This window comes from Equus przewalskii, chromosome 23 (assembly GCF_037783145.1).
Source record: "Equus przewalskii isolate Varuska chromosome 23, EquPr2, whole genome shotgun sequence".
Classification (NCBI taxonomy): domain Eukaryota; kingdom Metazoa; phylum Chordata; class Mammalia; order Perissodactyla; family Equidae; genus Equus; species Equus przewalskii.
In genome coordinates this window covers 24,624,822-24,651,653 of record NC_091853.1, presented here as the reverse complement: position 1 = coordinate 24,651,653, position 26,832 = coordinate 24,624,822, and the positions used below count along the sequence as shown (strand labels likewise).

The following is a 26,832-nucleotide window of genomic DNA, read 5'->3' as shown; positions in this document are numbered from 1 at the left end:
TTTTCCAAAGAAAATGTTTTTCTTTTAAATTATTAACACCTTCCTGAATATTCTGACATTCTTGTCCTAAGGGACAGCTCTCCCTCCTCCATCCCTTGAGATTACTATCCTAGGGAGTCACCTGGAAATTGCAAATACCTCAGGAAAAGTAACTTCTTAGTTCATTAACATCTCTTTATGAACTCATATAAAACGTTATTTCCTGGTCTGCCTTCACCCCTGAAAATACTGTGTGCCTGAGGGTAGAGGTAAAAGAAAATTTGGAGAGAAAAGGAAGGGCTGAGGGTGGGAAGAAGAAACAGAAGAACAAATTTTGCCTTCATTAGAATTTTCCCAGGGTCTTCACTAGTTGGCATATCTTCTTTGTGAGGGTTTTACTAAGACAACTTTCACTGGAGGCATGAAAAAAACGTTTAAAGCCTGGGCTCTGAGGTTAAAATTTCACAAAGGGTCGCCTTTCACACTGTCAAAGGCTAATATCAATATTTTCAGGAGAAGAGGGCTGGCTCCTTTTCCATTGCTGGTGAGCCAATGATGAAACCGCTTGGGTGGGGCAAGGGCACATTTTTGCCTGAACCTGGGAACAGTCTAGACCTGTCCACAGGACTACATGGATGTGGAAACCAGGAGAGAGTAAGGAGTCACCTCCAGCACTCGAGAGTATAGCTTTTTATAGAAGATCTCTGGAGGAACACCAAGAAACTGGTTGCCTCTGGGGAGGGAAGCTGGGGCACTTGAGATTGGGTAGGAGGAGAAAAAAGTCTGACTCTTTATTGCTACAGCCAGGTTATACTGTGGTTAGCGGCTTAAAACATGTGACGACATTTTGCAAACAGCCTTTTGTTGACATAAGCGACTGTACCTTCTATCTGGAAATTAGACAGAAGACAGCTGTCTGTCCGTGGGTTCCTTGGCTGGGCCAGCTGCTGGCACCACCCGCTCTTTGCATATTTTCTTGATTCTCCCTCTGCCTGCCCTCCCTACCACACTCCAGCCTCCCAGAATCTAATGAGGAGTAGAGGATGGCCACTACAACCGACAAGAACAGGATCCTAGTAGTTCTGGTGAACTTCTACAGGTGTGACATGGTATGCACCAAAGCTCAACTTTTCCCACAGAAGGACGGCTCATAGCAGAGGCAAGTGAACACTCTTTGATGGCTCCTGTTGAAATATTCAGGTGAATTCTGCGGTCTATGATTTAGCACTTTTTTTAATAGAACACGAGATTATGAGTTACAACTATGAAAAAAAGTATCTGGCTGTGTTTATTCATTGGTCTCAAATCGCCCTGCACACTCTGCCTGTCTCTGGAGTACTAAGTCCAGTTTTGGTGGAGTTTTTTTGAGTTTTCCTCTTTGTTTATTGAGGTTATTATTTACATACATTAAAATTCACCAATGTTAAACATGCAGTTGGATAATTTTGTAATTGTATACAAGGTGTAACCACCATCACAATCAAGATTTAGAACGGTTACTCCGCCTTAGTAAATTTTTCCATGCCCCTTTGCCCGGGTTCAGTTTTGAGACACTTGATTGAGTTCTACGGTTTTCTCTAACGTCAACTCTCTTCGTAATTTTAGGAAAGTCACTTTAGCTTTCTGGATGTGTTTCTGCTCTTGTAACATGAAGAATGTAGGTACAGATTTGTTTGTAGGGGCTCTTCCAATACTTCCAGAAAATGAGGGGGTGGGATGAGGGCGGGAATGTCAGCTTCCGTCCCCATTCTTTATCCAGCAAACGCATGCAGATCCTAGTGGGTAAACGCCTGTAGTCGCATCAGACAGATTAGGTTTCCATCTTCTCTCTCGCTGGTGTGTAGTCTTTTCTAGGCATCAGGTTCCTCATATGCACTATCAGGCTTATTAAAACAAGACCTATTTGTGTACTGTTGTGAGGATGAAGTGAGATGTGCCGGCACCCTCGAGTATTGGTTGGTATTTTTATTGTAGTATAATATAAAGTCACTGCATTCAACCATCTCTGCTACTACACGTGTACGCAGGCTGAGTCCCACAACCAAAAGAGAAGCACAAACCACGCTCACCGATCTACCCACACGGGCGGCCCCAGCCGGCCTGACAACGTTCCAGGACCCAGAGAACAAATGGGGACACGTGATGCGCTTCCAAAGAGCCCCGCAAGGGGGCGGAATCGGGACCAGGAAGTTCTAACGCCTGTCGTACAAGCGCGACGTAAAGCCGGTCTGCTTTATGGCAACCTGCCTCCGTCGTAAAGCGCCGTCGGCGAGCCCACGTGAGTGGGTTGACAAGACAGCTTCGTGTTGGCAACCGTGGCTCTTGCAGGTGCGCGATCTTGACGTTTTCGCTATGGGCAAACGCGGGAGCCGGAGCCAGAGCCAGCTGCTCAACAGCCTGACTAAAAAGCAGAAGAAGCATCTTCGGGATTTCGGCGAGGAGCATCCCTTCTATGACAAGTATGGAGGGGAGGGGCGTGGCGGGGGCCTGAGCTGCCGGCGTCTTTTCCCGGTGAGATCCGGGGCTTCCCCGGGGCTGGCCCGCCGGTCTCCTATGGAATGGTGACAGGGCTGCTCCCGCCTCTTCCCACTCTTCCCCGGCGCCCACCGTGCTCGGGTCGGGCCTGGCGGGTGCTCGGCTGGGGAGGATTCTGGCGGCATCCCGCCCGGAGATGGGGTTCTTCTTGGGTCTGCCTGCCTGTTGTTGAGCCCGCGGCTTTATGCTAGACGACACACCCACTGTGTGGGGGCTGGGTTTTGTGTGGTCAGAGGTTTTCTAAGAGTGTTTTTGTTTTTAAAGAATTGATCACTGATCTGTCCAGTTACCTTGAGCAGACTGATGTGTCGTTGGTTATAAGTTCCTCTCTAAGTGTCCAGACTGTATGAACCCCGAGGGCTTTTATTTGCCAAATTTATCGATCTTTGGGATGAGAGCCAGTTGTGTGACTCTACTATTTGTCATATGGCCTCGTTAAACTTTTCATTTATCAGTTATTTATTTGTCATATTCTTACAATCCCTGTCCAAATGCATATGTAGTTTTTACATGACTATAGTTGTAATATGTCTGTAATGGTATATTCTGCCTTTTTCACTTAAAGTTTTATCATTAGAATTTTTCCTAATTGCTACATACTTGTAGATGAAGTTTAACATTATCTATTTCTTCTCAGGGTTTCCAGACAGGAAGCAAAACCACAGATTTGTCAACTGGTAATGTTTTATACCTTCTTTATAATAGTTGGTTTTGGGTTGTTACTTTTAAGACTGTGTATAATAATGAAGTTTAGCTACATTTCCATTCTTTCTGATTTTAGATGTAATCCATTATTTTAGTAATATTGCTTGGTTTTGAATGCAGATGTCTGTTAAAATACCGTCATGATAGCTAATACAGTAACCAGAGTTTGAAACCGTCCTGAGGAATAAGCCTGTTAGAACCTGTTAAGGAGGTGTTCCAGAGGACTCTTGGTGAATCCTAACAGGGAGTATCTTGTTTGTTTAACATAAAAGAAGCCACAAATAGAGTGCAAAATGAACCAAGTTCCTATCTCATTACGACAAACTCAAAACAACGGCATTCCTTTGTTGTATTGTAATTTTTCTCTTGCCCCTTTAATCGTGCCAAATGGCTGACACGTGGGGTAGATAACCTTATAACCTAAAGCTCTATGTTTTAGTCAGCTTTCTTCCCATGTGGAACATTAGCAGTTCAAAGAAGATGAAGAGCTTCTAGAATCATAGCTAGATTAGCTATTTTAAATAAATTTGATGCTGGGCTTGATTGAATAGATAGGATTGCATATTTGCAAAAAAGGTAATTTTTATTTAGGAAAGTCTGAACCTGTTACGCTCTTGGTCTGATGATGGTCATAGGGTAGCAACGAGAACAATATCATTTTTGTTTTTAAAATTTGCATTTTCCTTTTAGTCAGAGAGTTCAGATACTTCAGGTTCTGAAAGTGAAGCAGAGAGTGAACCAGAACAAGTTTCTGGGTACCACAAACTACTCGCCACATTAAAGAGTGTTTCTGAGGAAGATGAGGAGGAAGAAGAAGAGGAGGAAGACAGTGTTGTAGATGAGGCAGAAACAAACGATGAAGATGGCGATAGTGATGTCAGTGTGGAAGATGAGACAGCAGCAGAATCTACCGACATGCAGGAGAGTAAGTGTCTTTGGTGGATGCGTCATCTTTGCCAGGACTATGGACAGATTGCCCCACAGTACCCTGTGCTGTGTGAGTTGGCTGAAAGCACATGGATCCAAAGCAGAGGTTCTTAACCTTGTGTTCGGCGATGTCTTTGAGAAGCTGATGAAAGCACAGGACCCTCTTGCCAGAAAAATGCGGAAATAACGTTTTTGTTTATCATTTCCAGGACTTCGTCAGTTCTAGTTAAAGTTCCCCTGATTCAGAGGAAAGAGAACCTAGTTTTGTTTTTGTTACTTAGTTATGAGTCTCAATATGTTAAAGAGATTACTGTTCCTCCCTTAGAGAGGCAAAATTTAATGGAAGAAAGATATAAAATATGCAAAACATTTTGAACAGCAGATTTGTATGGAACAGTGAGAATTTTTCTCTGTACTTTCAGGTGTCACACACCATTCTTAGTATTTTAATTCATCAGTTTTACTAGGATAACACTTCATTGCTTCAGACTTAGGGTTTAGTTTTGTTTTGTTTCCTATTTTCCTTTCCTGTTTTGGACTTTTAAAAACGAAAAGTTTGGATTTTTTTGGGTTTTTTTTAAGTTTGGCACCTGAGCTAACGTCTGTTGCCAATCTTCTTTTTCTTCCTTCTTCTCCCCAAAGCCCCCCAGTACATAGTTGTATATTCTAGCTGTAGGTCCTTCTGGTTGTGTTATGTGGGACGCTGCCTCAGCATGGCTTGACATGCAGTGCCACGTCCACACCCAGGATCCGAACCAGCAAAACCCTGGGCTGCCAAAGCAGAGCATGCAAACTTAACCACTCAGCCACAGGGCCAGCCCCTGGTTTTTAATTATAAACGTAATTTATATTTACTGTAAAAATTTAAGGGGGCAGTATAGTTAAACCGATATCTGCACCACCTTGAGATGAACACCATTAACGTTTTATATAACCTTCCAGAATACTTTTTTATGGATATATGTGTGTGAATAAGAGTATGTACATATATTTGTGTATATGTGTTTAATGGTCTCATACATTTCTGTAACTTACTTTCTTTCTTTAATAATATACCATGGGCCTTTTTCCATGTGTGTAACTGTGGATTGACATTAGCTTCTGAATTACATAGTATTCTGGTGTAAATGATACATGGTAGTGTAATCAGTACCCGACTGATAGAAAATGATGTCATTTTTTCCAGTTATTTCTTACCATAATCAGTGCTGCTTTGAATATCTTTACATGTACATCTTAGCATACTTTATCATCTTAGAAAAAGTCCCTGGGGGCCGGCCCCATGGTTAAGTTCGTGCACTCCACTTGGGTGGTCCAGGGTTTCACCGGTTCAGATCCTGGGTGTGGACATGGCACCACTCGTCAGGTCATGCTAAGGCAGTGTCCCACACAGCACAACCAGAGGCACTCACAACTAGGATCTACAACTATGTACTGGGTGGCTTTGGGGAGGAGAAGAAAAAAAAAAGAAAAAAGATTGGCAACTCTTAGCTCAGGTGCCAATCTGTTAAAAAAGAAAAGAAAAGAAAAGAAAAAGTTCCTAGAACTGAAATTGGTCAACAATCAGCCTTCATTTTGAAACTTATGTTTTCTACCTACCTGAATTTGCTTAAAAGTAAATATTAGCAGTGAACACTAGTGTTGATATAGACTAAGGAGTTAGTTTTATTTGTCAACAGAAGTATATTTATGCGTAAATAATTTAACAAAATGTTTCTCAAAATTGCAGGTATGGCCTTACCTGCTGACCCTGAGGGGAAAGATGGGGACGGGCCCCCTGCCACGTCACATGGATCCCCCGAGGAGTTTACGGATGCAAAACACGAGTCGCTCTTCAGCCTGGAAACCAATTTTCTCGAAGAGGAAAGTGGAGGCAGCTCTTCTCTGAAAGTGTCACTAGGTCAGAGCACAGGATGTGTTGCTTGAATTCACCTGGGGCTTACTACAGGGGCTGTAGGCTAATTCACGGGGACTCGCCTGTTATTGGAATGAGCGGCAATAAAAACAGATAGTTCAGCAGCTAGCTCTCGAGCTGGGAGAAAGTACTTCTCCGAGGTATTTTTGTGTTTTTCAGTGGTTAGGCACTATTGGGAGTGGGGGTTGTTAGGAGAACAGCTTAAGAATGATAGCAGGGGAGGCCAGTTCCCCAGGCCTCACATTTCCAGAATTGGGGTCCGGGGGAGACTTCTGATTTTGTTCCCAGCAGGAAAGGAAGAGAAAGAGGAGAAAATACTTTGCACTTTCCTCTCTACCCTTCAATTCTTTTTGCTTATTGGAGCAATAATTTTCCAGATTTCTGAGACGCAGGAGTGGGCAATCTGATTGGTCGTTTTTACCAGGGAGCACCTCAGAAGCCGAAAAACTCCACCCTGTCTCCCCAGCCTCTCTCGGCCTCTCGGCCATGCCTCTGTCCAACCTGCAGTCGCTCGGACGAGGCCTGCCTGTGGTAGGCTTAGGCAGGTCTCTGCTCTCTTTCTCGGGTCCAGTTTCTCAGCCTCTGTCTGGGTGAGCAAGTCAGATTGGTCTCGTTCTCTGTCCTGCCTGCCTTTTTTGGTCCCAGTGCCACTCTTCAACCCAGCTCTACAATTAATGAGGCTGAAATTTTAATTTGCTCATTTGGCTTTTTGGTTCTATTGGCTGTTATAAGGGAGAGGGAGAAGTAGCAGTTAGAATTTGGGCACAAACCCCATTCTGAACCACCAAAATGTTAAAACTCTGGAGGAAACATTAGGAAGCTTGACTATCCAGAATTTCTCTAGTCATTTTGGCTGTACAGATATATTAGCAACTAGAATTCTCGTGTCCTATTGTTTACTCTTTTCTTAAGTATATTTAGTACAAGGTGCTTTGCATTTGATGTTTTACCATTTGGATCCGTGAATGGGTCATTTAACTTTGCTTCCTAGTGAGTGGGGCTGGAAGAGAAGGTTGGGTGCCAGCTCAGAGCACTGAAGATAACCCTGAGTGCAGGGGCTACCGTTTGGATCATTTGTTCAACTCAGTTGAGTAGTGAGCATTTCTGTGAGTCCTGCAGTGCAAGATAAGTCAGACATGGAACCTGCCCTCAGGGATCTTCCAGGCCAGTAGATGACATAAGACATGCACGGGTCTGTGTTGGGGTTGGGGGGTGGGAGTGCAGTAGGGGACTGTCTATGGGGAACCCGGGATGGCCTCTTAGTGGAGCCAGTACTGTGCCTGACACAGTAGGCTCCTGGGAAATAGTTATTTATTGTAAGTCAGAGAGTAACATTAAACTATTTGGATATACAAAAATGAGGTAAAGGAGAGGATAGAAATTTTTTTTTTTTAGCTTTTCAAGTCGGTATGAGGTGTTATCCTCTACATTTAATTTGCATTTCTCAAATAACTAGTGATGTTTAATAATTTTCCATATTCTTATTGTCGGCTTAGATATATCTTCTTTATTAAAGTACCCATTCAAGTATTTTACTCATTTTTATTTGGGTTGTTTGTCTTTTTATTTTGATCTGTAGGCACTCTTCCTCTTCGTGTATTCTGAATATAAGCTATTTGTCAGATGTCTGTTTCACAAATATTTTCTCCCAGTATTTGGCTTGTCTTTCGTTTCCGTAGCAGGTTCTTTTGATGACAGAGTGTTTAATTATGATGAAGCCTAGTTTCTCTCTTTTTTTCTTTTATGATTAGCCCTTTTAGTGTTCTCTCTAAATCTTTGCATACTCCAAGGTCACAGAAATACTCCACTGTTTCTTCTAGAAGCTTCATAGATTTGGCTGTTAGCTTGAAATCTGTAATCCACCTTGGATTAAATTTTGTGAATGAAATGAAGTAGGAGGAAAGGCCATTTCTTTCCATATGTTTATCCAGTTGTTCAGCACCATCTATTGAAAAATATTTTTCTTTCCCACCACATTACTTTGATGATTTTATCAAAAATCATAACTGTATATTTATGGTTCTATTTCACCATTTTAGAAAATGTTCAGGGGCCGGCCTGTTGGCACAGTGGTTAAGTTTGCACATTCTGCTTCAGCGGCCCAGGATTCACTGGTTCGGATCCCAGGTGTGGACATGGCACCGCTTGGCAAGCCATGCTATGGCAGGCATCCCACATATAAAATAGAGGAGGATGGGCACAGATGTTAGCTCAGGGCTAATCTTCCTCAAAAAAAAAAAATGTTCAGTTGATTTATTTGTCTATCCTTAGGGCAGTATCACACTGCTTACTAACAATAGCTTTGTGGGAAGTCTTGAAATCACATAGTTTTCTAGCTTTCTCTTTTGTAACATTTACCAGCTATTCTGCTTCCCTCATATTTGCATATTAATTATAGAATCAACTTGTAAATTTCTGAACTATGTGTATTTGTCTCTTTCTCCTTTCAGTTCTGTCATTTTTCGCTTAATGTAATTTAAAGTTATATTTTGGGGTACATCTCCATATAAGCTCTAGAATTAAGTTGTTGATATCTACAAAATACTTTAGTGGGATTTCTAGAATTTTTAATTAAAGGAAAGAAAGCCACAGAGGCAGAAGAATTTGAGGGTCGTGTAATTCAGAAATTATATTGGAGAGGTAGGTTGGACGTATATCCTGTGGTGCCCCAAATGTCAGACTGGGAAGTTTCTTCAAAGGTTTTTGAGCTGGGAAGTAATGTAGTTAGAGAAATGCTTTAGGAAGATGAACCTGTCAGAATCTTTTAAGCTCTAGACTGGGAGAGAGGATGGGGAAAGCATATGGGAGAAAGGATTAGTTAACATCGTGAAGAGCAGCGTCTCATTCACACGGGAAGACCAAAAGATGCCTGCCGTTTCCTCCAGGTGTTCTGACAGTTTTTATTTCTGACTTAGATCCGTTTCTACAACATGTGAACAAAGAACTGAAAGAAAAAGAAATTCAGGCTGTTCCCACAAATCCCAAAACTACCCACCAGCTAAAAGTAAGTGTTCTTGGTCATCCCAGTCACAAATGGAGAAAAGCTCTAAGTAAAGCAGTGCTCCTGGGTTTTAGCGGTCTCCCTGAATGCAGGGTACGCAGCAGTGGTAGATGGCTTGATAGGGGAGCAGGACACAGGAAGGCTGCAGGAGCCTCCTGGGGCACAGGTGTGGCTAGAAAAGGCTCTGGGAAGCTGGAGTGTGGGAGCCAGAGAAGAGAAGAGTGTACACCAGGTACGCCAGGGTTTAGACTACCATCTGCGAGGGGCTGTCCCGTGACTTAAGGCAAGTTAACCTACCTTTTTGATCTTCACTATTCTCATCTATTAGAGGGGGCAATAATGCCTACCTCAGAATGATGTAGTTTAGTTTACTGACTGATACATAGAAGTGTTCAGTAAAACAGTAGCTACTGTTGTTCATTTGTTTGAAATAACTGCGATGCATTCACCGCTAAATTACTCAGATATGGAGCAGTTTTTGCTGCTTTGTTTTTTTTTTACCTACTGATGCTGTTTGTGAGAGTTGGTCATCCTTTTTTAATTGGAATTTTTATTGAGATAATAATTATAAGTTGCAGTTGTAAGAAATAATACAAAGACATCCCTTGTGCCCTTTGCCCACTTTCCCCCAGTGATGACATCTTGCGAAACTAAAGTACAATATCACAGCCAGGAAGGTGACATTGGTAGAATCTACCTGTCTTACTCAGATTTCACCCGTTTTGCTCCTACTCAGTTGTGTGTGTATGTTCAGTTCTATCCTGTTTTATCACGTGTGTAGGTTCCCCTGTCCACCCCCACAGTCAAGATAGAGAACATTTCCAGCACCGTAAAGATTCCTCCTGTTTCCTCTTGCCCTCTTAAAGCCACACCCACCTCCTTCCCCTCATTCCTAATCCTTGGTAATCACTAATCTGTTCTCCTTCTGTAATGTTGTCATTTCAAAACTGTTATTTGAAAAGAATCATACAGGGGCCAGCCCAGTGGTGTAGTGGTTAAGTTTGCACACTCCGCTTCAACGGCCCGGGGTTTGTGGGTTTGGATCCCGGGCGTGGACCTACATACAAAATAGAGGAAGATTGGCATATTGGCACAGATGTTAGCTCAGCAACAATCTTCCTCAAGCAAAAGGAGGAGGATTGGCAACAGATGTTAGCTTAGGGCCAATCTTCCTCACACACACAAAAAAAAGGATTCATGCAGATTAGTTTTTTTTACTTAGCATAATTCCTTGGAGATTCATCCTAGTTCTTGGCCAGTGTCAGTAGTTCATTCCTTTTTATTGCTGAGGCCATCCTTTTTTTGTTGTTTTTTTGGCTGAAATTAGCAATTTTATCATAGTGCAAAAATTCCCAAACTGGTATCCCGCAAAATATTATTCTTTAGGATTCTAATAGATATGTCTCAAAAAGAAAAAAAAGTTCCACGTGCAAATAAATTTGGAACCCTTTAAGTTAAATCAAGTGAAACGCAGTTCTTAGCATAGGACTCATCAGAGCCTTTAGTATCTAATATGCATTGTGAATCTGCCTGAGGGGGATTAGGTTTTGTGGTGTTTACCAAAGTTATCTAACCACAGAGCCCATTTTTTTCTGGAATGAATTTTGACTTCCCAGAGTGTGTTCCACAGAACAGTTTGGGACACACTGATATGGTAAAGAGCTCAAATGTGAAGTCAGAAACCGTGGACTCTAGCCCTCAGCTGTCTTCTCTCCTGGGTAAAGTTTGTCTGAATCACATAACCTCTCTGAACCTCAGCATTTCCTGAACCGTGAGAAGAGCATTATAGTATCTGCCTTGCAGGGTGGTTGTGAGGATTAAATGAGATGATCTGTGAATCATGAGAGGTCTTGGTAAGTTATAAGGTACTGTGTGAAAATAAGGTGTCATAATTCATTTCTAACTTAACTTTTGATCTCTCTCTCCCCTAGTGGCCCACCCTAGGCCAGCTTGTCTTTTCATCTAAGTTTCAGAAGTTGGAAACATTTAAACCCCCAAAGGACATTGACTTACAGTCACTTCATCTCCAGAAGCCTCTGGAATCTACCTGGACCAAGACCAACAGCCAGTTCCTCTCTGCTGCCCAGAAATCAAGTAGCCCCTTCACACCCCTCCAGAAAGAGCTCTTCTTAATTATGAATTCTTACCGGGACTTGTTCTACCCAGAAAGGACCGCCCTGAAGAATGGGGAGGAGATCCGCCACGTGTACTGCCTGCACGTCATAAATCACGTCCTCAAAGCCAATGCCCAGGTGCTTGGCAACAACAGCAGACGCCGAAGCCAGAAGCTTGGGGTGGGTGACGACGATGACTTCAGGGACCAGGGGCTAACCAGGCCCAAGGTGAGTGGCAGCAGGAGAGCCTTGCCCTCAGGAAGGAGGCTAGCTGCAAGGCACTGCCGGACAGGTGCCTGGCACTTAGCAGGTGCTCAGGTATTTTAATGATTGGAGTAATGAATGAGTCCAAGAGTGAGCAGGTTAGACTGCCAGCTAGTGTCAGAGCCGTGCCGCAGACAGCTCAGTGGGCTGCTGCTCACAGTGGGTCTAACTGGAAACTTGTGAGTAGCAGCTCCCTCCATGATAATTCTCCCTAAAGATAAGCCCTGAACTCACAAATTACACTCCATTAGCAATCTCTCTGTGGTTGCCGGAGCTGGATGGGACCTTAATGAGCCTTTTCTCCAGTCTCTTCATATTACAGCTGTGCACAGAGACCCAGATTTGTAGAGGGCCTTAGCTAAAGAGAACCAGGGAAAGGGTGGCAGAGATGACACTGGAACAAGGATTCTCTTCATTAAGCCACATAAATATGTAAACTTTGGAAAACAAAAGTCCCTATTTTTCCGTTGTGTAGTTATTGCTACAAAGTGACGATGACATTGATTTGGGCTCATCAGCCTGAGCTCTGGGGCATCTGGGGCTTCCTAGAAAATGTCTTTTAATTCTGTCTGCACTTTTCATGCTGGCGTGGAGCTAGATCTTCTGTTGTCTACTCCCTCGCCCCCGTAGCCTGTCTCTCTCCGTACTGAGGAAGCCTCATCTTCTTAGGTTGTTCTCACTGAGCTTAATCGGATTCTAGGGTTTTCATACTGATGTGGCTTTTAGTGATTTCTCAGTCCAACCCCCGTTTGACAGCTGGGGAAGCAGAAACCTAGACACTTACTAGTGTCACAGCTGGGGCAATAGCTCGGCCCTCTTCAGTCTCGGTCCGTCATCCCTGCCCTGTACCAAGCTGAATCACTGCACCCCTCGGCTAGGCTGATCCCCTTTCTGGGCGACTACCTCAGAGTCTTGATTATAAGATGATCTCTTTCCATTTAGAATCGCGAAAAAGAATAGGAGGCAGTTTACCTGTGAATCACATTTAGAATTGAGTGAATTGCATGATCTGACTGGAGTTATTTCCATTGTTGTATTGTTTCCAAAAAGGTAGTTAGAAATTAATCTTTTATTAGACGTCTTCTGGGTTTTTTCCTCAACAGTTGTAACTTTAAGCATTTTTGGAAATGTTTGGAAAACTGAGTCCTCTATTTCCTGTTAAAATATGATCCTATTTCAGAAATGCTTTATCGTCATTTCTGAAAATTTACTAGGGAATGTACTGGAAAAGTAATGATGCCTTAGTCGTTTTTCCTTACCAGTTTTATTTGTTCTCTACTTACTGCATCTAATTCATTTACTTATTCAGCATATATTTATTCCTTGGGTCTCATGGATAAAAATACTATAGTCAGTTCTGCAGGAGACAGAAATGTGTAATATTCCTTGCTGGGAAGAGCTTGTGTGTTTATGTCCTTGGGTTTTTGCTAGTAGACACCTCTCTTAACGGCATTGACTTATCCTCAGAGGTATTTCCAAATTCTGCTTGAGAATTGCCTCCCATAGAGCCGTGAGATTGAAGTCCACAGGACATGGTGCTGTGGATGTGAAAGGTGCTCAGCTTCTGCTACTGAGCCAGGTCCTGTGCAAAGTGGGTGACGTAGATGTGGTCCCTGGCGGGGGACCACTGCTGTACAGAGGGCTCTTTAGTGCCAGGTCCTCAGAGGCTCACCTCGAGCTGCTGTTCCTTCCCTCTGCCCCACCAAAGCTGCCCGTTGCTCTCTCCACAGGTGCTGATAGTGGTGCCGTTCCGGGAAGCTGCTCTGCGAGTGGTACAGCTCTTCATCAGCCTCCTTGAGGGTGACAGCAAGAAGAAGATAATTGTAAGCAACAAAAAGAGGTTTAAGGGAGAGTATGGCTCGGATCCTGAGGAGAGACCACCCAATCTGAAGAGGCCTGAGGATTATGAAGCCGTATTTGTCGGCAACATTGATGACCACTTCAGGATCGGTAATTCATCCTTGTCAAAACTGAGCCCCTGAGAGACCTGAGGGGTGAGCTTCACACAGCTGGAAGCCTGGAATTAGGCGTTCTCTCAGTGGGTCACTGACTCAGCCTCCTAACGGAACAAGGGTCTGCACTTGAGGCATCTTGTCTGCCAGGGCAGGGTCCTGCCCTGGCTAATGGGGGAACGCTTGGCTGATGTGCAGAGTGTCTCTGAAGGCAGGTGTAAGAGGCACATGCACGTTTTTGAGAGAACTGTCTCAGCACGCCCATAGCTGGTAGCATGTAGTCGAGAGGTTCTTGGGGGAGTCGGAAGAGACAGGGGCTGAGTGGGTCATTCTGAGGAGGCTGAATAAATAAACTATCTGTGTGTGATAGTGGACTTCCCTCCTGCCTGCCATGTAGAGTGCCTGCCCCTGAATTATCTCCACTCAAGACTTAGCAATTCCCACCCAGCTTTTCACGTTTTTGCTTGGCTCTCATTCAGCTTCCATATACTTGATTGGTTGTACATTGATAAAGTTCTTGGAAAATGTTTATTAGTCACATATGCTCATTCACCAGACGTTTATTAAGCATCTACTATGTGCCAGGCACTATTTAAGAAGCTAGAGGTATAGAAATAAAAGTTATGACTCCTACTGTTAAGGAAGTCCAGCCTAATAGGGAAAGGAATAAGTCTTAGGATCAGAAGATGCAGTGGGTGTTCTCGGAGCATTTAAAGCAAATCTCCTTACCCAAAATGGGCACGAGTGGTTAGGGAAGGCCTCCGGGGAGGTGCCGTCTGTACTAAATTGAAACCTGAGTGGAATATAGCCAGTTACAAATGGAGGTGGTCAGAGTGGGGGAAAAGGTTTCAGACAGGAAACTGCACGTGCAGAGCCATCAGGGTGAATCAGCCAGACACAGCCTAAGACTCACACAGGCTTCAGCATGGCTGGAGTGTAAGGTGCAAGGGGACCAGAGCAATGTTTAGTTTTAAATATGTACAGGTATCCAGCAAGCAGCTGATATATCAGTCTTGAGCTCAGGGAAGAGATGTGGGCAGGAAATATAAATTTTTGTGAAGGTGATGTTGAGGCCATGGTTAGTGAATAAATTTACCCAAAGCTTTATGTAGAGTGACAGGAGAACCTGCAGGTGAATTTAGGGGTTTGTAGAATTGCTATTTGGATTCGGAAAGACAGATAAGGGCCAGGTCAGTGATAGAAGCAGAACTAAGTATTGAAGTCGCGGAAACCACCAGTGAGGAAAAGGACATTTCAGGGAGGGGGTGTTTAAAGTGCTGCTTAGCATTCATGACAAGAAACACTAAAGTGCCATTGAATTGGTACCCAAGAGCTGTTGGTGACCTTAACAAGAGTCATGTCAGTGGAGTCCTGAGAATCAGAGACCAGATTGTGGTGTATTGAGGAGTGAGTGGGAGATTTCAAAGTAGAGACAATTTTCTGGAGAAGTTTAACACTTAAGGAAAGGAAGAGTGAGAGCTGGAAGGGACCCTAGATGCGAGGGATGATGATGATGATGATTTTAATAAATAAAGCAGTTTGAGCATGGTTATATGCTAAGGGGAAAGATCTAGAAGGTACAAGGGGAGAGGAATGCTTTGAGAGGGTGGAAGCTCATCGCTTGGTCATGACTTACGAACTTGATGTGTACTTGGCTGTTCTGTGTAGGAGTGGCAATACTTCAGAGAAGCATCCGACTCTATGCCCCCTTTTACTCCTCGGACATCCTCATTGCCTCCCCTCTGGGCTTGAGGACCATCATTGGTGGAGAAGGAGAGAAGAAGAGAGATTTTGACTTTTTGTCTTCCATTGAGCTTCTCATCATTGATCAAGCCGACATTTATCTGATGCAGAACTGGGAGCATGTCTTGGTAATGCTGGTCATTCACATTTAGAGGGACAACGTTCACATTTAGAAAGATAAGCTCAGCAGTTTAAGTCTTAAAGGGTTATTTAAGTCCAGATTAAAACTCAGTTAGTTTGGAAATAGGGAAATATTCCACATTTTCCAACTTGAAAATGGAATGTTATTTTCCCTTTTGTACCCACAGATTGGTCAGTTAACTATCCAAAGAGATAAAAATTCTCATCAGTATTTTCAAATCTCCAGAAAAGATTTTTTCCCGTTAAAGGTCATTTCTGGGGGCTAGCCCCAGTGGCCTAGTGGTTAAGTTCGGCTCGCTGTGCTTTGACAGCCCAGGTTTGGTTCCCAGTCGTGGACCTACACCGCTCTGTTAGCAGCCATGCTGTGCTGGCAGCCCACATTCTAAAAAATAGAGGAAGACTGGCATGGATGTTAGCTCAGGGCGACTCTTCCTCAGCCAGAAAAAAAAGTCTCTTCTGCTAATAGACCACTTTAGCGTGGTGAGTTGGTTGGTTGGTTGAAAATTCTCCTCATCAGGAACATCTTTACCTGAAATAATTCCTCCTGCCATTTATGTTCATTCTCTTGTTTGATCTTCAGTGGAGATGGGAAAACATTGCTCATGATTTCTTAGTGTGTTTTGCAGAGAAATGTAGGCTATCTTTATCCCCGTACATAATTTGTGCTGTAATTTTTTTCTCCCTCTCCACATACATACACTGTTGTCAGTTTTAGGATTGAAAAACTGTCCTTTGGAACAATCTTTATCACAGAACATTAGGTTTGTTTTTTAAAGGTATAGAGAATTTACTTCGCCTGCAACCCCAGGGCTTGCAGGAAGTTTGGGAAAAATAAAGGGGAGTACTTATTTATAAAGCAGGGAATAAATTTATAGTATTCATTACCTTTCAATGTATCTTACAAGATAAGAATACAATTAAAATAGAAAAGATGTGTCGATGCTTGAGTCCTAGTCTTTAATTTGAGGAAAAGGCCCCTGTAGTGGCTCTGAGAATCTTCTCATGTTTTGAGAACCAAGTCACTGATGGACAACAGCTCTGTTTTCCATGTCGTTTCTCTTCTTGTTCAAGTCTAGGACTAAGGAACCCATAGAGTGACCAGGGTGGCATTGCAGGAGTTCCTTTAAAAGGACTGTTCCTATAGGTACCACTTCGATCCTTTTAGCCAGGTCCAAGAGGTGGCCAGTTTCAGCTTATTTTCTTGCCTCGGGGGGTGTTCACTTGACTGGGCAAGTCAGTCACCCATCCAGGCCTTGATTTTCTTATTGTAATTTGGGAGATGATAGTACGTACTCCATGGGGTTAAATAAGATGATAGGCTTGTAGAATACCTAGCAGTGCTCAACAGGCGAAGGCTCAATAAATATGAATGGTACTGTTACTTCTGCTCAAAGCATTTGATGAACCACATGAACCTCCTGCCCTTGGACTCACACGGGGTGGACTTTTCTCGAGTGCGCATGTGGAGCCTCAATAATTGGTCCAAGTACTATCGTCAGACACTGCTGTTTGGGGCCCTGCAGGATGCCCAGATAAACTCCGTGTTCAACAAGTACTGCGTCAATCTGCAAGGCCAGGTGGGTTCTCTCCTTATTTCCCTGGATCTTTATGAAGTGTTATGTATTGTTTGGGTCATGAGGTAGAAGGAGAGGATAGCATTTGGTCTACAGTGGGGATGGCTCACCTCCTCACGCTCCCATTGATTCCTGGCAGGTGGCTGTGAGGAATGTCCCGATGACAGGCTCCATCAGTCACGTCCTGGTGCAGCTCCCACATGTCTTCCAGAGGATGGAAGCTGAAAACCTTGCTTCGGTGATTGATGCCAGGTAGCCATCCCTCCCCAGTCCCGTTGGAACCCTGGCGGCCAAAGAGAGGGATTTGAGTCTAGCATACAAATTTAGAATTGGATTCCATGTTGGGTGTATTGATTACAATTTACCAAATGAGATGAGATAATTGAACCTAGTCATGCCGTTGACAGAGGAGGAAACTGAAGCCCACAGAGAAATGGTGCCATGTCCTAGTTCTCATAGCTAGTTAGTGGCAGGGTTAGTATTGTAAATCATGGGTCCTTCCTCCAGACTGTAGCATTTTTAAATTACATTACACTGCTTAATGCTGCATAGTGTCCCATGACAACAACTTAATTGTAAGCCCTTCAGTGCAAGAACTATTTTTCTAATTCTCCATATGTTTTTCCCCTGTCTCTTTATTGTGTTTACTCAGGGAGCCATGGTAGCAGAATGGTGCTTAGCATGTGGTAGTTGTTCAGCAGTTTGACGACTGACTGAATGAATGAATGAATGATGTGGTTATATACTCCTTAGAATAATTCTGTGGGATATACTAGCATTACGTCTATCCTTTATGATGAATAGTGGTAGTACTTATTTTTTAATGTGCTTATCACGTTTTATCCTTATGTAATCTCTTTGTGGTGAGGTAAGCCATATTGGCCTCCTTGGGGAGGTGGAGGGAGATTGTGACTTGCCCAGGGTCATGCAGTTAGTAGTGACGCTACAGGCTCAACTCTAGACCACTGACTTTGCCCTTTGCCTTTCCAAACCAGGTTTAACTTTTTTGTGAACAAGATTTTGCCTCAGTATCGTGACGCGGTCATGTCTCACACGCTCATCTATGTCCCCTCCTACTTTGACTTTGTGCGTCTCCGAAATTACTTCAAGAAGGAGGAACTGAACTTCACCCACATCTGCGAGTACACCCAGAAGTCTGGTGTCTCCAGGGCCAGACACTTTTTCCTTCAAGGAGAGAAGCAGTTTCTGCTCTTCACAGAGCGCTTCCATTTCTACAAAAGGTAAAGTAGTGCCTTGTTTCAAGTGTCCTGTCTGGAGGGGAAAATGCAGTGCAGATCATGGCCTGCATCCGAGTGCATGGTGGGCTTTGCAGTGTTATAAGGTCCTCCCTCACTCTGCCTCTTGCGCAGAAGCCAGAGAATTTAGGGGCTGGACAGACTGTGGTTGGTTGGCTGGTTGGTTGGTTGGCTGGTTGGTTGGTTGGTTGGCTGGTTGCCTCCCTTTAGGCATTGTTGGAAAAGGTTGAGGAAACAAATGAGTGACTACAGTATAACCTGTATATAGATCTGGAGTGGGTCCATGCTTGGGACTCAGTTTTAGCTGTGGTTGTACACCTCAAGACAGACATTCCAGAGTGGAACAACTCTCAACAGGGACAGTAGGAGTGAGTACAGCGAGGGGAGGGACCTGTCGTGGAAGCACAGACAGCATATCGGGGGCTGTGTGGTCTGCAGAGATGGAGGCTGAGTGCGGCGTCAGTCTGCAGAAAGTTCTGGTGTGTCCTGAGAAGGTGAGCACGTGCTTACTTCCTCACCAAGAAGAGCCAGGACTCAGGGGCCCCTTGGTGTTTGCAGGAGGCAAAAGGTGAGGGGCTTAGAGTGGAATATTTGAGGGTGTCAGCATCTGCTTAGCTTCCCCACCTTGTGACTTTGACAAAAGAAGTTGGATTGGCTTTTTTTAGAAATCTGTTAGTTAGTAATATTGAGGCCTCTGTTATCTGGGATACTTGGAGCCCTTTGTGCCCCGAGAGCTCAGGTATTTTATTATTTTTCTATTTCTGCTACCAAATGAAAAAGCCCTTTTTAAACCCGTACGTAAGGAGAGATGGAAATTGCATCCTATTACCTCTTCCTGATTCACAATAAGGTCCAATGAATCTAAGTTCTGACTTGACTGTTTTATTAACTCTCCATCACATATACTAATGAGGGGCACATTTTCCCAGAGACTTCCTAACACAGAGCCAGAAATCTCCCCGGCTTTGGAGCATATTACGTGATGCGCCTGGCGTTGCATTGCCTTGTAGTTTACGCTGATGTTAGGATGGTGCTCCCCAGACATGTCCTTGTTACCAGACGAGGAGGGAGGAATCAGCAGCCTGCCCGGGCACAGCGGGCTGGCGGGACGTGACCTCTGAGTATTCTGCTGACTAGGTGTTCCGTGGGCGGAGAGTTGAGATGTGACCACATTAGTGTTTCCTCTGCTCCATTCTCAGCTACCCAGATAAGGCTCTTTGGCCAAAGACTGTTAATGAATGCCTGCTGGTTGGCATCATTATTTGCTTTGTTCCAGTAAGTCGTTGTTTTTATTCATGTTGGAAAGCGGTATTTGGGGGGAGTTTGTACTCAGCAGATCTTAGGAGCTCTTAGTTTTCTATCAACTTGACAAATGAAAGCCAGCCCTTTAAGTGAAGTGGGTGGGTTGGAAACCTTCCGAGTGTGACTGTCTATATCAAGTGTGCATTAGGCTGGGATGAGGACCGCTCTCAGACAGCAGCTTTCCAAGGAGAAGGCATGATGTCAAAGGAGCCCTTTCTCTTAAGTCAGCAGGACAATCCCCTGCCTTACACAGTCCATTTGTTTACCAAACCGTTTTTGCCCCCAAAGTCACTCTAAAGACAAACCTAGCATGTACCATTTGCCTCATACCCTGGGCCAGGTTAATGGGTATTTCCTGTGTGGAAGATGAATGGGAATAATGTGCTTCAGAGTTCGGTAACTGCTAATTATCTCAAGGTTTCCAACTATAGAATTTTTTGCCTGAGAGATCACCAAGGTGACGACGGGTGTTTTTATCTGCAGTGCCTTTGCGATTTGATTTTTTTATTTGACCTTGGGGAAAGTGCATGTATTTTAAACTTTAGTCTCCAACTCTGAAATTCTGTATTTATATTCTCTGTGGAAATGGGCAGTGTTAGAAATACTATAATTCATTCGTGACCTAGCAAAAAATTTTCAGCCTGAAGATTTGTTTTCATTGGGGGAGATGAAACCAGTAGAGTCTTAGAATGGGAAGGGTGTCTGGTCAAGGTGGCCCTCCTGAGGAGAGTCTGGGTCACAGCTCTTTCCCTGAGCGTTGTCAGGGGGTTACCACGGGGTGGATTCTCAGCCAGGCGCAAGTCAGAAACTCTGGAGGTGAGATTTAGGGAGTTGGGAGAGGCTGCTGGGGTGTTTCTGAGTGCCTCCCGCCCCTGTGGAAGAATCCCAGCCTAGAAGCAGTAGACCTGGTCTTATAGACCGCACGGAGGAGCCTGCCTTTCAACTCAGTTGTGGGTGCCTCTAACAGATGGCAGTAAAATAAATATCTAGAATGTCCTTAGTTTTAGGTCCTGTCAGGGCGGGGGGACCCTGCAGACCCAAAGCATATAAAAGAGAGGAGGAGGGCAGGGGAGAGGATGCTGAAGATAATGGGGAATCGGCCCTAACCGCCCCTCTGAAGAGGCCCTGGTCACAGTCTCTGTTTCCAGGACTGGCCTAGTCTCATTGTGGGTGATTGGGACTGAGAGATTTCCTTGTTTTTCAAATATCACACTTGCTGGAGTTGGTTTTGTTGTTTTGTTTTATAAATACTCCAAGAGTGTTACACAATTATTGTAGAGAACTTGGAAAACCTCGGTTAAAAAAACAAAGAAAATGGAATCACCTATAATCTCACTGCCCTGATATAGATACACATTTAGGTGTATTTTTTCCTGTCTTTTGTAAAAAATATGTACACATGTGGGTATGCACACTCACACAGACATTTTCTTAAAAAAAATCAAAATTGGGATCACACTATACACGCTGGGATTTTTTTCTTGTACCTTAAATGTTTTATGTGCTCATTGAAAAAAAATTTTTAAATATGTTAACATTTTGGTATATGTATTTGTATATCATGGATGTATTTTTGAGTTTATATATATAACTCTATTACATCCTCCCTCCCCCCAACTTTTTATTTGGAAAGAGTTCATTTCAAAAGAAATTGTGAGACTGTACCAGCGAACATCTCTAACACCTTGCCCTTAGACGTCACCAGCTGTTCGCGCTCTGCCTCATTTGCACACACCCACATTCTGTCTCTCCTTTGCTCTCTCTGCTCACATCTCTTGTTTTTTCTTCCTCACCCATTTGAAAGTAAATTTCAGGAGGCTTCATGACACTTAAGCCCTAAAGTTTTCAGCATGTAGTTCCTAAAAGCAAGAACATTCTTCATCTAACCATAACGCCATTATCATACCACTTGATGTTACTACGATATCATCCGAAGATGTAGTCTATATTCAAATTTTCCTAGTTGTCCCCAAAATGACCGTTATGGCTGTCTCTCCCCCAATCCAGGATTCAGTTAAGCATCATATATTGCACTTGGTTAACATGTTTCTTTAGTCTGTCTTAGTAGTTCTCGAGCAGGGGCAGTGTTGCTCCCCAAGGTATCTACAGATGTGTTTGGTTGTCACAACTGGAACGTTATTCTAGTGGTTCTAGTGGGTCAAGGCCAGGATGCTGCTGAATATCCCACAGTGCACAGGACAGTCCCCACAACAAAGAAGTGTCTGGCTTGAAATGTCAGTAGTGCCGAGGTTAAGAAACCCTGATCAAGAATAATTCCCTTGCTTTTTTTCTTTTTCATGACATTGGCAGTTTTTGAAGAGTCCAATCCAGTTGTCTATAGAATGTCCTGCTGTCTGGATTTGTCTGGTTGCTTTATTATAATTAGATCACTGGTTCCCAAACCTTGCCATGCATTAGAATCCCCTCAGGGAGCTTTTAAAAATCTGAATGCCCAGGGTGTACCCCAATACCAGTTTAAATCATGGTGTCTGGGGATGGGGATCACGTGTAGGTATTTCAAAAAACAAACAGGTGATTTGAATATGCGGCAAAGTTTGGGGACCACTGATTCAGATTAAACACCTTTTGGTAAGAATCCTTGATAGGGGATACTGTGTACTTCCGACTGCATCTCATCAAGAGGCACATAGTGTCAGTTTATTCCATTTTTGGTGACACTAAATGTGATCACTCGCTCACGGTGGGTCTGCTAAATCTCTCCATTGTAAAGATACCCTTTCTGTGTAATTAATAAGTAGTCTATGAGCTGTGTGTTGCATCCTTTTTAATGGTTACGTAGTATTACATTGTATGGATATATAATTAACCCAATTTCCTGTTAATGGGCACATAGATTCTTTTGTATTTTCTGCTATTATATATAATAATGCCAAGAACATCCAAATGCGTAGTTGATGGCGTGGTTGCCTAGTTATTTTCTTAGGATAAATTTGGAACGGAAAACTTGTTAGCTCAAAGGCTGTACAAAATTAAAAATTTGCTATACGTTGCAGTTGATTTGCTGCCTCCCGTCTTCCTCATATCTCCCCCCCCCACCACCACCAAATACACACACACAGAATGATTTATACTCTGTTGGCCTATTTCTGCAAAATCCCACTTGTTGCCAGTGACTTGATAGTCAAAATGGTATCTCATTACTTGAATGTCCTTTTCGTGCTTTTCTTTGTGTTTTGCCATCGTCAGTTGAATGTAGAGCTGAGGTCAGTGGTACCTGAGTCGAGGCACAGCTCTTCTGCTGTTCGGCCGCTAGTGAGGAGGTTGTGAATCTAGTCAGGTTTCAGTTGTTACTGTAGTTGCCTTCCGTGCACCACAGACTTCCGATTCCTCCAGCAGACAGTGGGCTTAGCATGAGGCCCGAGGTGCTGGAGGGGCATTTCTCAGTGTCCCGATCTCCTCTCAGCCCTCACCAAGCCCTGTACCCCTGTGCCACAGGAGGGTCCCTCCCTGCTCCAGCCCCTCCCCCAGCAGCGGGCTGTTCCTGCTTGTGACTCCCTGCGAGGGCTTCGACTCCTGGGCCAGCTCGGTTGTAGGCAGGCCCTGTTCATCCTGGGCTGTGGAGATGGGGCCTCCTCAGGGTTCCTGCTCCACCCACCCCGTGGTAGCCAAACTCTGCCTGCTGTCTGTAAGGGGTCTCGGTGAGAAAGAAATCCTGCCTCCCCTGGTGGTGCCAGACCTCTGCTTATGTGAACGCAGGACCTCAGGCTGAGTGGCCTTCGTGCGCTTTCCCCAGGGACAGACTGCCGTGGCTTTGTCTGGGATTGAAGTCCTCTGGTGAGGAGCGATGGGCTGGGGGGTTTACTGCCCCTCCCTTAGGGGCAGACGACTTTTACTTCGCCTGCCCTCCCCCGCCAGCAGCTGACCTTTGCTGGGACGTGGGGCTGGGAGGGGGCTCCTGCCCACCTCCCGTGGGCTTCAGGTTGCCTCTCCGTAGGAGGTACGGGTCTGGGAAGTGAGCGGGGTTTCGTGTCTGCACACCAGTGAGGCCTCTCTCAGGCCTTTTGCCTTGCCCCCATCATTCTCCAGGGCTCCCAGGGGAGGCCTGTGGAAAGAGCTCCTGAGTGAATGTGAACTCAAGGAGCGTCCGGAATCCCAGGGATTCTGAACTCTCACACGAGCCCACACCTGCTCTTTAAGAATTTGTTAAGAGTGTAGCTGTTTTCTTCCTACCCGCTTTCTTGGCAGCTGCCCTCTTCCTCCTGTGCTCTGCCAAAGCTGAAAAGGAGTTCGTGTTCCCTGTCTCTCTTGAGACGGGCTTGTCTCTCTTTGGAATTTAGTCAGTGGTGGCCTGAGCTGGCTCATACTGGCTCTTGAAATCTGGTTGCATGTCTCTTCCCAGCTCTCCAGTTCAGCAACAAGACATCGGCAGCCTGAAATTGGCCATAGTGGGAGTATTTACGCTAGAGAAATTGGCAAATGCTTCCAATCAGCACCCTCCCTTCCCCACTGAGAGCCAGTTATTAAACACACCAGCGTGTCATTGAATCAGTTCATCTGGTTGCTTCATGTCATGGGCTCACTAGGCTCAAGAAAAGGAATGCTTTTGTAGATTGTCAGGCTTTTTCCTGTTAGCGTGGGAGCAGTATTCTCTTGACTTCTCTACATAATAAGCAGAAGTAGAACTCACTGTTTGTTTTTGTTTGTTTTGATAATTAGGTAAAAGTTTATTCAAGTTCATTAGTCCTTAGAATTTCTGCCTTATGGAAAAGTGATGTTGAAAAATGAACCAAGTCGTGGATTGCCATTTCAGTTTGGAAGAGGAGGGTCTCCGCAGAGATCAGGATGAGCCATCGTATAAAAAGGCGAGGAAAGCTCGTCCTCTGTAAATAAAATAAAATTCCCGCGGGAGTGTAACGTCAGAAATGTATGAGAGAGTCTAACAGGGCAAGTCAGAACCTTGTCAACATATAACATCTTGGGTTGTGGGGCCTCAGGGGGAACGATTGACCTTGACCCCAACCATACGGTGAGTCCCTAGGGTCTACACCCCCCACCACACGCTGCAGCGCTGTGCAGCAGGGAGAGAAGTGTGTGAGCTGTTGAAACTAATTGCTTTCCCATGATGCCTTATGGGTCCTCAGGCAGTTTGTAAATGGATGAAGTTGGGACATCTGCCATGGAGTTAACGTGTCTGCAGAGTGACAAGAAAAGACTAATGGGACCGCATTTACAGTTTCTGCAGTTTATTTTATGTACTGGGTCTGACCTCGTCTCCATTACAAAACGTTGTTTTGCCTTATTATGATAAGGATAATGTTAAATTCGCAAGTGCCTACTTTTTGTTTTCTGTGTCAGATTTTTAATCCTAGTCTGCTATTTTTCCCCACCCTACCGCAGTCTACCCAGAGGAGGCTCAAGAAATGCAAATTTCTTTTATCCTATCTTAAGGCAAACACTAGGAATTCAAATATGTTGTCACAAAAATAAGCCTTTTCAGCTCAAATTAGAATAACCTTTGGTCTGTCTGTTGGTGGTGCCCTTATCCTCCTCCTTGGGCGTGAAGCGGCAAGAGTGAGCTACACCCCTGTAAAACTCTTAGGTAGCTTTTCCATAAATTTCCTCAGGTGACATGGCCTCTCTTTCCCCTTCTAACAGGTATACGATCAAAGGCATCAGGAACCTGATTTTCTATGAGCTGCCGACATATCCCCACTTCTACAGTGAGGTCTGTAACATGCTGAGAGCCGCCAGCAGGGGCGAGGAAGCCGCCTGGACCTGCACGGTCCTCTACTCCAAGTACGATGCCCAGAGGTTGGCTGCCGTGGTCGGCGTGGAGCGGGCTGCGCAGATGCTGCAGTCCAAGAAGAACGTCCACCTCTTCATTACTGGAGAAAGATGAGAATTTGTTGGACCCGAAATGGTACTTGGCGTGATACATAATGCTTGATTCTGTGCCAGTTGGCCCCAATTCTGATCACTTCTACAAGAGGAGGACTGGCACAGGAAGGAGCGCCAGGCAGCCGCGTAGCAGAGACTTCTGTCTTTTCAGGTCATACATCCCTGAAAAGTTCAATGTAAACCAAATTTTGGTAAATCACACCTTTCAGAGGTTAGGAGGGAGCGAATGGGACTCTGAGAAGTTGATAGAAGGAAATTTCTACTGGGAAATCTTTTTGTAAGCCATAAATTCTTCTATTGAGATTCCCATCTAATTTATTATACTTGGCAAATTCTTTCAGATTTGCCCACTTCTGTTTGATACTTTCTTCAAGTAAGGCATACATGTCGTTGCTTGTGAGAACTGCTTATGAGACATTGGCGTACTTCTTGCTGCTGAATATCATCTTAATTTTGGATCGCACAGGTTTTAGAAAACTGTTTTTCCTCAAATTTTTTTTAAACCTTAAATCTTCTATTTTAATTCAACCTGGAGAGTGTATTCATTCACTGATCTTTTTTTAACCCATAATAGTAAATGTTTTAGTTAAAATATACACTTAAAAATCATGTTATATGAAATAACTAATTTCTACGGTCTCAAGAAATAGTTTTGTGAAACTCCTGATTTTGAAATATCCGTCTTAGTATCACTCTCTTCATCATTACTATAGTCACTTTTTTTTTTTTTTTAAGATTTTATTTTTTTCCTTTTTCTCCCCAAAGCCCCCCGGTACATAGTTGTATATTCCTCGTTGTGGGTCCTTCTAGTTGTGGCATGTGGGACGCTGCCTCAGCGTGGTTTGATGAGCAGTGCCATGTCCGCACCCAGGATTCGAACCAACGAAACACTGGGCCGCCTGCAGCGGAGCGCAAGAACTTAACCACTCAGCCACAGGGCCAGGCCCTATAGTCACTTTTTAAGTCATGTAACAGATAAAAATGAAAAAGAAGTTGTACTTTTTAAAACATTTTTATTTTGAGATATTCTCAGACAAAAAAATTACAAGTGTAGAACCTGAACCATTTGAGAGGAAGTTGCGAATTTGACGGGCCAATCTCTCCTAAAATTCACTCCTGAATTTAGTGTGTATTTCCTATAAACAAGGATATTTTTCTGTGTAATCACAAAACAACCATCACATCAGGAAATTAATACTTTATTGCTTTCTAAACCTTGGACCACATTCAGGTTTTGCCAGATGTCTCAATAATGTCCTTTATAGCAAGAGGATGCAGTTCAGAATTACATATTGCCTTTAGTTGTAGTGTCCTTTATTCTGGAATAGTACCTCAGCTTTTCATCGGCTTTCTTAACCTGACACCTCCGAAGATAACAGGCCAGTTATTTTGGATGATGTTTCCTTGTGATTAATTTTAGTTGATGGGTCTTTGGCAGGAACGGAGCAGCACAGAAACGATGCTGTGTCCTCCTCCCTGCACCTCATCAGGGGGCACACGATTTCCACATGTCCCATCACTGATGACGCTGACTGACCACTTGTTTAAGGTGGTGTTTGTCAGAC

At 44.0% G+C, this 26,832-nt stretch overlaps 1 protein-coding gene across 3 annotated transcripts; it reads left to right on the top strand.

The window, feature by feature from the left end:
- The first annotated feature begins 579 nt into the window (after nucleotides 1–579).
- Nucleotides 580–25,795, top strand: UTP25 (UTP25 small subunit processome component). 3 transcript variants are annotated; one of them, XM_070591764.1, is made up of 13 exons: nucleotides 580–1,179; nucleotides 2,007–2,438; nucleotides 3,152–3,191; nucleotides 3,910–4,144; nucleotides 5,876–6,046; nucleotides 8,977–9,065; nucleotides 10,994–11,404; nucleotides 13,171–13,390; nucleotides 15,061–15,263; nucleotides 16,671–16,853; nucleotides 16,990–17,102; nucleotides 17,846–18,091; nucleotides 25,025–25,795. In XM_070591764.1, the coding sequence occupies exons 2-13, from the start codon at nucleotides 2,215–2,217 to the stop codon at nucleotides 25,266–25,268; spliced, it is 2,379 nt and encodes a 792-aa protein (XP_070447865.1). In that variant the 5' UTR covers nucleotides 580–1,179; nucleotides 2,007–2,214; the 3' UTR covers nucleotides 25,269–25,795. The 3 variants fall into 3 exon arrangements, with proteins under 3 accessions (XP_070447865.1, XP_070447866.1, XP_070447864.1); XM_070591765.1 differs by having other exon boundaries at nucleotides 846–1,138; XM_070591763.1 differs by lacking the exon at nucleotides 580–1,179 and having other exon boundaries at nucleotides 1,954–2,438.
- The last annotated feature ends 1,037 nt before the right edge of the window (nucleotides 25,796–26,832 follow it).